This window comes from Leuciscus leuciscus (genome assembly GCF_965113295.1).
Source record: "Leuciscus leuciscus genome assembly, chromosome: 23".
In the NCBI taxonomy this organism is placed as follows: domain Eukaryota; kingdom Metazoa; phylum Chordata; class Actinopteri; order Cypriniformes; family Leuciscidae; genus Leuciscus; species Leuciscus leuciscus.
The window spans coordinates 29,263,573-29,277,061 of record NC_138747.1 but is presented as its reverse complement, the minus strand read 5'-3'; the positions used below and the strand labels follow the sequence as shown (position 1 = coordinate 29,277,061).

At 40.9% G+C, this 13,489-nt stretch overlaps 1 protein-coding gene across 1 annotated transcript; it reads right to left on the bottom strand.

Annotated features, from left to right (window-relative positions):
• Positions 1-838: 838 nt before the first annotated feature.
• Positions 839-12,713, bottom strand: suox (sulfite oxidase). The gene is made up of 4 exons (XM_082156464.1): positions 12,572-12,713; positions 6,100-6,166; positions 5,763-5,955; positions 839-3,818 (listed from the first exon to the last, which is right to left on the bottom strand). Exons 2-4 carry the CDS (start codon positions 6,156-6,158, stop codon positions 2,334-2,336), a joined length of 1,737 nt encoding a protein of 578 aa, XP_082012590.1. The 5' UTR covers positions 6,159-6,166; positions 12,572-12,713; the 3' UTR covers positions 839-2,333.
• Between the last annotated feature and the right edge of the window lie 776 nt (positions 12,714-13,489).

The window sequence follows — 13,489 nt, the reverse complement described above, 5'->3', positions numbered from 1 at the left end:
GAATGTAGTGTATTTTTCTCTCTTTTCCCTTTCTCCCTTAAACGTTTGACATGAAGTATACTATAATATGAAATTTGCTTAATATAGTTTAAGACCATTGAGTATTTACTTCAAAATAGTGATTCACATAAAATATCAATTATATTTACATTACAAATTGTATTAAAGATTACTTTTACAATATAATACACCAACATCAACACCTATTACACTAAAATAACTACCACTTATTCAAATGTAATTTAAAAAAGTGGAACTGTAAAATGTAATTTTACTATGGGGAAACTACATTTGTTAGCAATGTCAAGCACTTTAGTTAGCAATGTCAAGATTATTGATCATGAATTTACGTTACATATTTGAAATACCTTCTTACAAAGTCAGTTTGTGATGATATAAAGAAGCATAATTACATTTAAATATGCTTGCAAAGCTGGGTTTGTCAGTGCCAAAACCCTATAAAGCAAAAATGCCAAACACATAATTGCAGTGAAAATTATTTAACCCCCTGACCCAGTAGCACCTTTTATTATTTGTTTTGTGAACAAATAATAAAAAAACAAACATCAACCAAGGGGGCGGAGTTGGATCCAGATCTAAGGGGTGGAGATGGGTAGGTTTAGGGGTGGGTTTAGGGATCAGGGGGTGGAGATGGGTAGGTTTAGGGGTGGGTTTAGGGATCAGGGGGTGGAGATGGGTAGGTTTAGGTATATGTAAGGTGGGAGGAGTTGGATCTGGATCCAACTCATCCCCCTGGATTTCGTGTTCTGCCCTGACCGGCAATAAATTCTGGTTTTGTGAACAAATAATACAAAAAAAACCATCAACCAAGGCATCATTAAATAGTCATATAAAGTTTATTAATATACATTTGCATGTTTCTGAGAATAAGTTTGTCACTTCAAAAGAAAAACAAAAAACAAATTGAGACATCCATGTACAAAACGATTCCACCCCCAGAAGGACTTTGAATTCTTCACCTTTTATAACCTTCAATAAATGCTGCCTGTACTGTACTGTAAATACTTAAAAGCTTGACACCTCTCCACAGTTAGCTTATAGATTTTGTGCAAATGCTTCCAGTTCACTGATATTTCTTGGTTTCCTTACTGCCACTGCTTTCTTCCAATTCACCAAAGATGGGACTTCAATCTGGAGACTGAGCAAGCACTTGAGAACATTCCAGATCAGATCCCTAAACCAAGCCTAGGTAGATTTAGTCCAATAGTCATCAAACTTTAGAGCAGGCGTTTTCAACTCTGGCCCTCGAGATCCACTAGAGTTTAGCTCCAACCCTGATCAAACTTAAAGGTTTACTGATGCAAACCTTGGTAGCTTTCCAGCAGAGATGGTCTTATTATTGGGAGATACGAGGGCCAGTGGCTCTACCAAAAGCGTAACGGCTGACTTGGATCACGTGTGCACTGATAACCAATCACATGACAGCCTTCACATTACTGAAATTCGTTCAGAATTGTGCGACAGTCAATCACTGTTTGCGGATTCCATTGAAATGAATAAGTGCCGTGAACTGAATCATACCCGTTGCAGAATTGTCCGTGACTTCTCTTCTAAAACAGCATTTTTTTTCCCTAAAAATAGATAAATCCAAAACGAATGTTTAAGAGCAAACATTTTGAAGATTAGCCGATGGGCTGTCGATTTATTCAATGATAAGCTATTTCCTCACAAAAGCAGTTTATTCTGCGTAGTGAAGCCTCTCCTCTATTGACATCCATAAAAAACGGCCTCTGGTCTCCTTCCCTGCGTTAGCAGGCGTTACGGTTTTGTTTGCTAACCCTGCAGGCTTGCCTTCACGTGGCTTTGACCTTGTTCAGGTGTGTTTGATTAGGGTTGGAGCAAAACTCTGCAGAGAAGTGGATCTCGAGGGCCAGCGTTGAGAAACCCTACTGAAGTATGAACTGAAGGCTTCACATTCTTTGACAAAATGGCCTGATACTTCAAAGAATCCTTGATGCCGGTCACACGGTCAAGATTCACCAGTTCTTCTTGGTCAAGAGTGACATTCGGCAAGGAGCTTGGACATGAAATCCTTGCTTGTTAAGCACTTATAAAAAACGAAGATTATCAAAATCAGACCTTAAACCTTGAGCGCAGTGGAAATGTCGGACCTCATTATAAGCCTATGTTGATGCTCACAATTATGAACAGTGTAACTTCACGTGGCCTTCACGTCATACAATATTTCACAATTTGGTGATAGCAATGAATGACAAATGATAAACATGTTTGGAATAATCAGTCTGTCCCGAGTATTCAGGATTTTAGGATTTACTCACAAGCTCAAACAGCTTCAAACTGAATTTTTGGTCTTACAAATCCTCATTCACTTTTACCTTTACTCGATGCCACGCATTGCTAAGCACTCCCCGTAAGTTCCAGATAGGGGCAACAGTATCTGGCTGCATGTTGTAACTACTGTCCACTGCTTTGCATACAATCTCCAGCTCCTGAGCCCTATGAGGTAGTGGGACGTCAATCTCCCATAGCTTCCAAGCCCAGGCTTTTCCAGGTGGAGGAGGAGGAGCTTTTTGTCCCTTATCGCCAGTGCGAAGTTTGGCTACATGCCACGTCTTCCCACCATCTATTGAAACATCTACTCTGACAACTTCTCTTCCTCCTCCACTCCATGCATAGCCTTTTACAGTCACCTCCCCGTCACTGGCGTCTACTGAGGTTCCCTCTGCTGGATGAGTGATTGCTGACTGTATGGGGAGTTCCTGTATGGCTGGTGCTGATTTAAAGTCCACAGTGTCCCAGTCGGTACCCGGAGAAAAGCCTTTGTAATCATTCTGCTGCCAGTGACTCTTGCTCTCCTCTTCACTCACAACAATTTTCCCCAACCATTTGACATTGCGGGCTCCAACAATTCCAGGTACAACCACACGAACAGGGTAGCCATGATCAGGCGGAAGATCCTCCCCGTTCATCTCATATGCAAGAAGAACGTCACCGTCTTCACTCACAGCTTTGTTCAGTGGAATAGATGCGCCATATGCTGTACCAGTCACATCCTTGTCCAACCCTTCGAACTGGACATGTTGAGCCTTTGCTGCTACCTCTGGTCCAAATCCATAGTGCAACAGTACATCCCGCAGGAGTGCGCCTGACCACGTAGCATTGCTTATCGCGGCAATTCCCCAATTGAGTCCTTTGACTTGCTTGACTGTGTTCATCTCAGACCGACGGTTCCCAGCACACTGAAGCGTTGCTGTAATTGTGTGTTTTGGAAAACAAGACTTCAGCTCATTTAGTGTAAGTGATACTACTCCACCAGGGAGACCCTCAATCTCCAACCTGTAGGTTTCAGGATCCACCCTGGGCACTGGAAGATGATTCCGCTTAAAAAATATGACTGAGGGGGTGATGTAGTTATCAGAGAGTATTGAAGAAGGTGGTTCAGCATTGAAGGGTTTCAGACTGTTGATCCGAAGGGCAGGGTGACGTGTTGGCTCGGCAGAGTAAGGGTCTAAAGTGTTGACGCTCTCTTGCTTCTTGATACTCTCTGTATTAAGAACACCAATTTTATACTCTGAGAGGATTTCAAAAACATGGTCTTGTTCATGAACGGCATATAACGCCCAGTAAGGCTCTAGAGATCCACCTGCAGCCAGAAGTATTTTGTCGCCACCAGGGTGCATGGCTACAAAGGCAGTAATATCGTAAACTTCCCCTTTATAGGTGACCCACACACCATTGTCAAGGGAGCAATGCTTTGTGACTTCTTCTAGGGTGTACACAGGAAGAGCTGAAGTCTGCGTTACTGGTAACTGTGCTGATGAAGCTGCCCACTCAACCTGAACAAAAATAGACACACACACACAAAAAAAAAAGATTACTCAATGACAACTAAAGCCAAGGGAACACTGTGCAATTTTATTTTACTATTGTTCCTTAACAATTGTATGATTGAGCCCAGGGAGATATTATGGAAAGACAGATTGTGAGAAATCAATTACAGTATCTTTTATGTCAAGACTTTAGTAATGATTGACAGCGTTTGAATTTGCAGTTTGCTTTGACATCCTTATTTACACACAAACTTTAAGGTACCAAAGCTGTTGGCTGGGGGGAGGGGGACGTGACTATGTGACACTGTCACACATGACGTGCCTTTTTATTTTAATATACTTAAAAGTGCACTTATAATGTAACGTATAATGTATAACGTTTAACATATACAAGATACACAAGATAAATTTGCAAAACATGATTATTCTTCTCCCTCATTCTCAGGTGTAAGTAATGCCTTTGTATTTGTACACATAATTCTTACCATAGATACCAGATAGATTCATTTGCAGATTCTTTTTTTTAATTAGTTGCCTAAATTATACTTGAGAAAACGTGGCAAGCCTTTAGTCAACAGTAGCACAATTTATGCCATCCAAACGTGCTTGAAACACACAAAGCATCTAAAATATCCACAAAGCAATCCTTCCTGTCACCCATTTTGTGCCTTTTAGACAACTTGACCCACGCTGAGTGCAAAGGTTTGTAACCGTTGTTTTCATTCATTGTGCGACCAAAGTATTGGGACACCCCTCCAAATCATTGAATTCAGGAGTTCCAATCACTTCCATGGCCACAGTTGTATAAAATCAAGCACCTAGGCATGCAGACGCTCCTACAAACATTTGTGAAAGAATGGATCCCTCTCAGAAGCTCAGTGAATTCAAGCGTGGTACTTTTATAGGTTGCCACCTGTGCAATAAGTCCATTCGTGAAATTTCCTCACTACTAAATATTCCAAGGTCAACTGTTAGTGGTATCATAACAAAGTGGAAGCAATAAAAACAACAGCAACTCAGTCATGAAGTGATAGGCCACGTAAAACCACAGAGTGGGGTCAGCGCATGCTGAGGCTCACAGTGTGCAGAAGTCGCCAACTTTCTGCAGAGTCGATAACTACAGACCTTCGTGTGGCCTTCAGATTAGCTCAAGAACAGTGCGTAGAGAGCTTCATGGAATGGGCAGCACGCCGCCACTGGACTCTAGAGCAGTGGAGACGTGTCCTCTGGAGTGATGAATCACGCTTCTCGGTCTGGCAATCCGATGGACGAGTCTGGGTTTGGCGGTTGCCAGGAGAACAGTACTTGCCTGACTGCATTGTGCCATGTGTAAAGTTTGTAAAGTGTAAAATTGGCTTGGCCCCTTAGTTCCAGTGAAAGGAACTTTTAATGCTTCAGCATATCAAGACATTTTGGACATGCTCCCAACTTTGTGGGAACAGTTTGGGGATGTACCTGTTCCAAAATGACTGCGCACCAGTGCACAAAGCAAGGGCCATAAAGACATGGATGAGCGAGTTTGGTGTGGAGGAACTTGACTAGCCTGCACAGAGTCCTGACCTCAACCCGATAGAACACCTTTGGGATGAATTAGAGTGGAGACTGCGAGCCAGGCCTTCTCGTCCAACATGACTGCCTGACCTCACAAATGCGCCTCTAGAAGAATGGTCAAAAATTCCCATAAACACACTCCTGAACCTTGTGGAAAGCCTTCCCAAAGAGTTGAAGCTGTTATAGCTGCAAAGGGTGGGCCAACTCCATATTAAACCCTACGGATTAAGAATGGGATGTCATTTAAGTTCATGTGCATGTAAAGGCAGATGTCCCAAAACTTTCGGCAATTTAGTGTAAATGCATCAGTCAGCTGCTGTAGATATCCTTCTTTGAAATCTTTCTCCTAGTTATATCTTTAGAGATTTTTTATTTTTTTAATAGGGGAACATGTCTCACCTTGCCTTGGTGGAGCCTGTAGGCTAAAACAGCTCCGGTACCCACCAGCAGCCCCGCCAGAGCAAATCTAAACTTCGGCACCCTGTCACTGAAGTATTTCTGCCTTCCATGGCCACCAGTGCTCCTCCAGCGGGAAGAAAGGTGCCCATCCCACACAGACAAAGATGGGATAATGCTCTTTGAAATCCTGGAACTGAGAGTTAAGAGAAGTTTATGCAACAATTTCATAATAACAAACAGCATTATTCTTAGGTCTCCTACTTTCTGAGAAAGAAAGAGAATCTGGCCTTGAAATAAATTATAAGGAACAAAGGTTTATATGAAATGGCATAATTACCTTTGACTCCTGATAAGGAAGACCGAAGCAAGACCGTGGCAATGTTTTAGGTGCTGCATTGCACTTTCTGAGAAAAGAGAGAAAGAATGACAACAAGGTGTCAAAGTACAATGACAGTTTAAAAGCTCTGGTTTAATCTGTTATGATGAATCCACAGTAAAAGGCTCATACTGTATAATGGATCGAAGGAGCTTTTTTTCACTTTCCCTTAAGCATTTATACACGTGCACTTCAAAAATGGTGCTGATTGACACACACAAAAAAAACACTGATTGAAATGTGTTTGATATAGCCTAGAATGTACTTAAAGGGATAGTTCACCCCAAAATAAAAATGATATCATCATTTACACACCCCTGATCAACCCAACCCTTTCTCTTAGCTTAACACTTCTCTTTATTCCTTAATAAAAGTTGGTCTCACCAGCTTCCTGAATAGGTTTTAAGAGAAAACTCTTACCTAAGACTTTTACTGCTATTTAGGAGAACTCTTAGTGGTAAGATAAAATGTTTTGTGAATTCGGCCCTGGTGTGTTACATAAGGAATGTGTAGAGCATTGGGAAGCCAGGACCAGGACTGAAAACCACCGCTCTAAAGCCTGGAACACATCAAGCCGACGGCCGGCCGTCTGGCAGTTTTTGTGCATTTTCTCAGTGTTCTGCACCGTCGGCTGAAATTGGTCCTCGTCTGCTTTTTTCCGGCCGATTCGACGCATTGAATCGGCGTCGGGCTGTCGGTGAAAGAGGGAACTCTGATTGGCTGTTCAGCTTAGTGAACAAGTCAGTACACGAGAATAATAGCAAAACAGCGAGCAAAGAAGTCAAAACGGTACAGATAGAAGGCTGTTCTAATGTTACATCATCTTACCGGAGTGTTCCTTGCTGAATATTTCAATATTAACATGAGCAGAGTGGAATAAAGAAAGTGTTTAGCAGGATTGATATTCAAAACGGTAAGCACGTGCTGCTTTGTTTACGGTTTGTGTATCTGCAACCTGCAGCGTCGGTTTCCCTTTTTGAATGACGAATATAGACGAATATATCTGCAGAAATAGACCGTTGTCTCATTCACACGCATGTGCAGAACGCGCATTCTAGCTAACAGTCAGCAGTAGTTCTCTCTGTGTTCAATCAATCAATCAAATTTTATTTGTAGAGCGCCTTACAACAGCCAGAAGGTGCACAAGGCGCTTTCCAGTAAAAACATCAATAGACAACAATATATAAAAACATAAATGTACATAAAAATAGCAGTCGAATCGGAAGCTACGTGTTAAAAGCTTGTCTGAATAGATGTGTTTTCAACTGTGATTTGAAAACACTCAACACGGTAGTGCTTCGTAGGTGTGCTGGAAGTGCGTTCCACAGCTTTCAAGTGCAACTTTTTACCCCGACGCGAGGCGACAACACAGTCGGCTTTCATCAGCGCTAGTTCGTCGGCGTCGGCTTGGTGCGTTCCAGGCTTAAGTCAGTGATTCTCAAACCTGTCCTGAAGAGCCCTGGCCTGCAACATGTTACACTCCACATTTTGAATGTCTCCCTGATGTAACACCTACAATTACATAACATTTAATCATTTAGCAGACGCTTTTATCCAAAGCGACTTACAAATGAGAGCAATAGAAGCAATTAAACTAACAATAGGACAACAATATGCAAGTGCTGTGACCCTTCCCAGTTTAGTCTAACACAGTACACATACATTTAAAACAAAAACAAAAAATATATATATATACATAATAGAAAAATAAAGTGTTAGTATTGTTGCTGAAAAAGATGCGTCTTCAGCCATTTCTTGAAAATGGCTACAGACACAGCAGCTCGGGTTGAGTTCGGCAGGACATTCCACCAGCAGGGAACAGTCCAGGTGAAGGTCAGTGAAAGTGATTTTGTGCCATTTTTGAGATGATGGCACCACGAGTCGACACCCACTTGCAAAATCAAAGTCTGGAGTAATAATGAGTTTAGGTAAAAGGGAGCAGAGCCAGTGGTTATTCTGTAGGCAAACATCAGTGCCTTGAATTTGATGCTAGCTGCAATTGGCAACCAGTTTATGAAGAGAGATGTGACGTGGGCTCTCTTCGACTCGATAAAGACCAGTCTAGCTGCAACGTTCTGGATCAGTTGCACAGGTTTGACAGTGCAAGCTGGGAGGCCTGCCAAGAGAGCATTACAATAGTCCAGAGCACCTGATTTAACTTGGCTAATAGCACCATGGTGGTGTCTGAAAGCTCAACAGGAGGCATGAAGGCAGGCAGTATATGGCTGCACCCATATATATATATATATTTTTTTTTCTACCAGATGTTTAACTAATTAAATATTTTTTCAGTAGACAAAAACTCCATAAAACAGTTTTAAAAGTTGAGAGTTTTGAAAATGTGATCAGGATCATTATGCAGTGCATGCCATTGTAAAGTATGTGTGTCCCTCACAAACTCGTTTTCATGTAATATTCAGTATGGCATCTACCATGACTAAAGTCTACTAGTAGAGAGTGCAAGACACGAAATGGGTCAAAGATATCCAATTATGCAAACAAACACAGTCAGTTCTGTAGGCAAAACATCTAAAGTGTCAAAATAAAAGTCTTGCAGCTTAAGGGGCCATTAAGACATTCATAATTATTGCATAATTTTAATTGCTTGTATCAATCTTATGAGACTTCCCTTACTTTAAGGGCCTATATTCCCTAGTCCATTACGATTCAATACAATGAAACAATGCGAGTGAAGTTTATGAATTAAAAGGAAGTGTTCTGTTACTGCCGTTTATTTATGTGGTTCAATGGGTTAGGACTTATTGGGAAGTATAGGAGTCAATAGAGCCATTCCTTCCTAAATTTACCTTTCGGTTTAGCAGCAATATGTTAAATAGGCCTATTTGGTGAGTTTAAAAGTATACTGCATGGATCTTTACAGACTAACATCATGACTCATCAAAACTTAAACATTTGTCTTATCATTGCAACCACATGTAAGCCTGCTGGGTTATGACAAAAAAAAAATACTTCACCTAAAATGACCAATGAAAACAGAATTCAAGCTCTAGTTGCTTAAAGCTCTGAATGTCTCACTGCACCTGAAAAAGATTTACACCCCATATTTCAACATCGCAACATTAATTTACTCCAATATCACATATCAGTCTATTAGCTTGATATCAGCGATGCATGCGCCACACGGGCTACTGGTTTTCAAACGGTTTATGACCCACCATAAACATATATTTGCACATGATAAGACAAGGGGCAGCAGGGTTAAGCAGAAAGACTCCTGGCACAGAGAAAATCTCTTGGAAATAACTAGATTTTGTTTTAAACAAGCCACCAATCAGCTATGTGCTAATGAAAAAGAAAGGTTTGAAATGAGAAGCTGTTGCAAACATATTTGGACTGATAGGATTGCGTCATAACAGATTATACACTTGTTTTGGTACATGCCGTTCTTGTGTACAGAACACCTAACCTTGCTGTCCGGACTAGCAGTGTGGAATCTTGGCTTCTAAAGCATTTTCATTAACTAGACAACATAAAGGGCAAAAAACAAATCCCACTGACTTTATTTCAAAGTACTGACTTACATTAATCGATATTAAAGCTAATTTTAACATTAGGCTAGTATACACTGGATTAAAATGATGTAATACTGTAATTAATTGTCTCCAGGGATGGTTTGACATTTCTGTGACTGAAGTGTGTGCTGTTCTGAATAAAGCTTTTCCCCTTAAATTAGTTCTGTCATAACTCTCGTAGTGTTTGGCACGGTGTTGTTTAGTCGTGGCGGAATAGATCTGCTATGCTGCTGCTGCAGAGCAATAACAGGAACTTGCTACTGCCAAAACACACACACACACACAACACACTGCTGTGAGCAAGTAAGACACGCTGTTGTTGTACATGTACATGAATGACCCGTAGCAGATCTACACAGGTGGAGCTGGGGAAGGTGGAGGGTTTCTGAAAGCGTGCAGCAAACTGCTACAGCAGACAATGACCGAGTATTTGAATGTTGAGCAGCGATCTCATTGGCTACTGATACAGCAGGAACCAATCAGCTGTGCCCTATAGAGGATGACGTGATTGCAAGCAGATTGAGATTGACTGTGCCATCTAGAGATTCATGACAGAACTTTGTTAGTTAGTTGCAGTCAAATGCATTCTTTTTCCCACAAGAAATGAAACATCCAAACAAATGTTTACTGAATTCTTATAAATGTTATTGTAAGGCTGAGCGAATCTTTCTTGACGTGTGCGTCCAACACGTCCTCACTTGTCATTACATTTAGTAGTGGGATATGATTTAAATCGGTTTACTTACACCAAGCACGGTTTTAAATCACGTTCTAGCTGCTTCGCAAGTTCAATCTTATTTAGGAAGTTAAAAGGCATGTTGTTGTAAAAAGCCACAGTTTGAGAAACAGCTAAATTAACACCCGCTAACTGCGAGTAACGCGGTCAAATCACTAGCTAATTTGGCGGTTACTTTTTATATTTACTGACTTTGCTGTGGAAGTTCGTGTAAACCAAATCTGCGCAGATTTAGCGCAAACAGGCTACTCAACTCGTGAGTTATCATGATATTAAATACGGTGTTGCGCAGAATCTGCCATTTCTGGCTTAATTGAACATGCACGTCACTAAGCAACAAATAGCGGTGCGCTTAATAGACAGTAATGGAAATGGACACAGCGACCCCATAGACTTCAACGGAGAAAAGTGAAGTCAATTAGAAGCTCTCACTTCCTGATGGCTGAGCGTACTGCGCAGACTCAAACTGAGCTTGACGATGTAGATGTGACGTGAGCGACCCGTCTGTCTTCTAGTAGCTGTGCCAAGAGAAATCTGAATCATTCCCTTCCGAAACTTGCAGAGACGGAGAGCGTGAGTAGGAGCTGTCCATGAGCTAGGAGCAGGAGCAACTTTATGACTCTCTATGTGCTTCTCCCTTGACTTTATGCCTCCACGTCCCCCCGATTGCCCGCGAGCTTCTCCTCCTGTCTATACGGTAATCTCTCTACTGTGCGACCGAGAGTCGCGTGATTATGACGCAATCATTAGCCTATTTTTACAAAAATTGCTTCTACGGGGCCATAACGTAAGATACAAGGTAATGGAGCCTTTTATACATTGTCGTGTTTCTTTAGAAAGAAATAATGGACAAATGGAGTCTTTAAACGCCTCAGATGTAAAGTTATTCGCTGTTTAAGTGACGCCAAAATGAATGGGAGTCAATGGAATGCTAACAGCAGGTGGGGGTCTACTAATCAATGGCGGCCCCCAGGGAAGGTACGCTTTCCGGCTGATGGATTACCCCCTTGGTGCGCTAGTTCATTTGCAATAGCGAAGATAAAAAAAGCATTTGGTTAACAGAAAAGACATTGTTATTTTCCAATATCCTACATTTTTGTATGTTCTTTGTACTGATGAATAATAATGTACGAAATACAACTTTTATAATATATACAAGCTGTGACGTTGTTTATCTGGTTTATTTATTTATTTTTGGCAAGTAGAAGTTCGGAATGGCCGATAACTTAAAGCCACACCGTGGACTTTGTGACCTAAAGAGTTGACGCATACAAGTTATTTTAAATGATTCCTCAGGCCAATATACAGCGTTTGACACTATTAATGCTCCGAGCGGGGCTGCCCTCTTGAAATACCGCCTATGTAAGTTTGGAGAAGACGGACCGTCGTTGGCCAGGTCATGTGACCTGGAGAACGTATCGCTTTACGGCCATCACGTGACCATAGGCTCTGATATACTCATGGAGCAGACTTTTGCGACAGTGCTGCGGCGCTTGTGGCCTCTAGGGGCGCTAGACGTGAAAGTTACAGGTCTAGCGCCCCTAGCGCCCGCAAAAGTTCCGCGGTGTGGCTTTAACAATTTAGTAGCCAAATTGACCGGTGAGTGGAAATGTGAATTTCAAACCCTGTTTGCAATCAAAGTCAAACATGCTATACACACAAAAGAGTATGGATGGGTTAAAAGATAAATGCATGCACCATTATTCATATCTAACGACAAGCTCCCACTGAAGTACATATTAAAAAAGAAAATAGGTCGCCAATAATTATTTTTTTTTTAAACTTAACAATAGAACACTTTCCAAAAAAAGAAAAAAACAATTTTGGAACTCGTTCTAAAATGAAACTATTTTCAATGTAGTCTGTCATTATATGCAGCCATGCACATGTTTTAACCAAAAGAAATAACTTAAAACATTGATATACAGTAAGATAAAAAACATTTTGTATAAAGTAGGCTAAAAACAATGTGCCACACAAAAACTAAACCAGCTAAATTACGATTCTGCCCTTCACGGTCCCAACTTAACAGATAAACACACACACACACACACACACACACACACACACACACACACACACACACACACAAAGTGTTGCTTTGAATTCCAACTACTGACGGTTTCCCGATTATTTATGAATAACGAGGAAAGTGTATTCTTACTGTAATTACACTGAAGTTCCCAGAGAAGCAGAACACGCCATGAACTCGCGATCTCGAGCTACTGAGCCTTCACTGAACGCGTATCACGCTTGGAAACTGAGAGTGACGCACGAGTGTGACGTGGCCGCAGCCTCCGGCTACAACAACTTAGCTCGTTTTAGAATCACGCTAGAACGTTCAAACATTCTAATTCCCTCTAGTTCATTGACAATGGCTATGCATCGTAATATCGTTTAATACCACTGTCAAATTGCCTTTGAGTACAGTGAGAGACAAAAGCAGATTCACCATCAGTCAAAACGTAATAGTAGGATTTTCTTGTTTTTGAAAGAAGTCTCATGCTCACCAAGTCTGCATATATTTAATTTTAAAAAATACAGTAAAAAAGAGCGATAAATAATGTGAAATAGTATTACAATTTGAAACGACTGTTTCTAAATATATATATTTTTAAATGTAATTTACTCCTGTGATCAAAGATCATGCATTTTCAGCATCATTACTCCAGTCTTCAGTGTCACATGATCCTTCAGAAATTGCTGCTCAAAAAACATTTATGATTATATTATCAATGTTGACAACGCTTTTTACAGCATATTAGAATGATTTCTTAAGGATCATGTGACACTGAAGACTGGAGTAATGATGCTGAAAATGCATCTTTGCATCACAGGTGTACATTTCAGAGACTTCTTTCAAACATGTTAAAAACCTTAATTATTCCAACCATTTGACCTGTTGTGTATTTACTAACTGCATTTTATAATTAGATCTGAACCATTATTTCAAATGTTCTTTTATGTATTGCAGGTTACTTATGTCCACTCTGGGCTTGCACCAGTTCATGTCAAGATCCAAAGGAACGCACGCAAAGTTTGCCACTCAGTTCAGAGTCACTTACAAACAAAGATAATACTT

What these genes read in the sequence shown, in the direction of transcription:
- suox (XM_082156464.1), bottom strand. Translation starts at nt 6,158, where the DNA reads ATGCAGCACCTAAAACATTGCCACGGTCTTGCTTCGGTCTTCCTTATC. An exon ending in TTCCTTATCAGGAGTCAAAG is followed by an intron (nt 5,956 to 6,099) that starts GTAATTATGCCA and finishes CTTAACTCTCAG; the next exon opens with TTCCAGGATTTCAAAGAGCA. An exon ending in ACAGGCTCCACCAAGGCAAG is followed by an intron (nt 3,819 to 5,762) that starts GTGAGACATGTT and finishes ATTTTTGTTCAG; the next exon opens with GTTGAGTGGGCAGCTTCATC.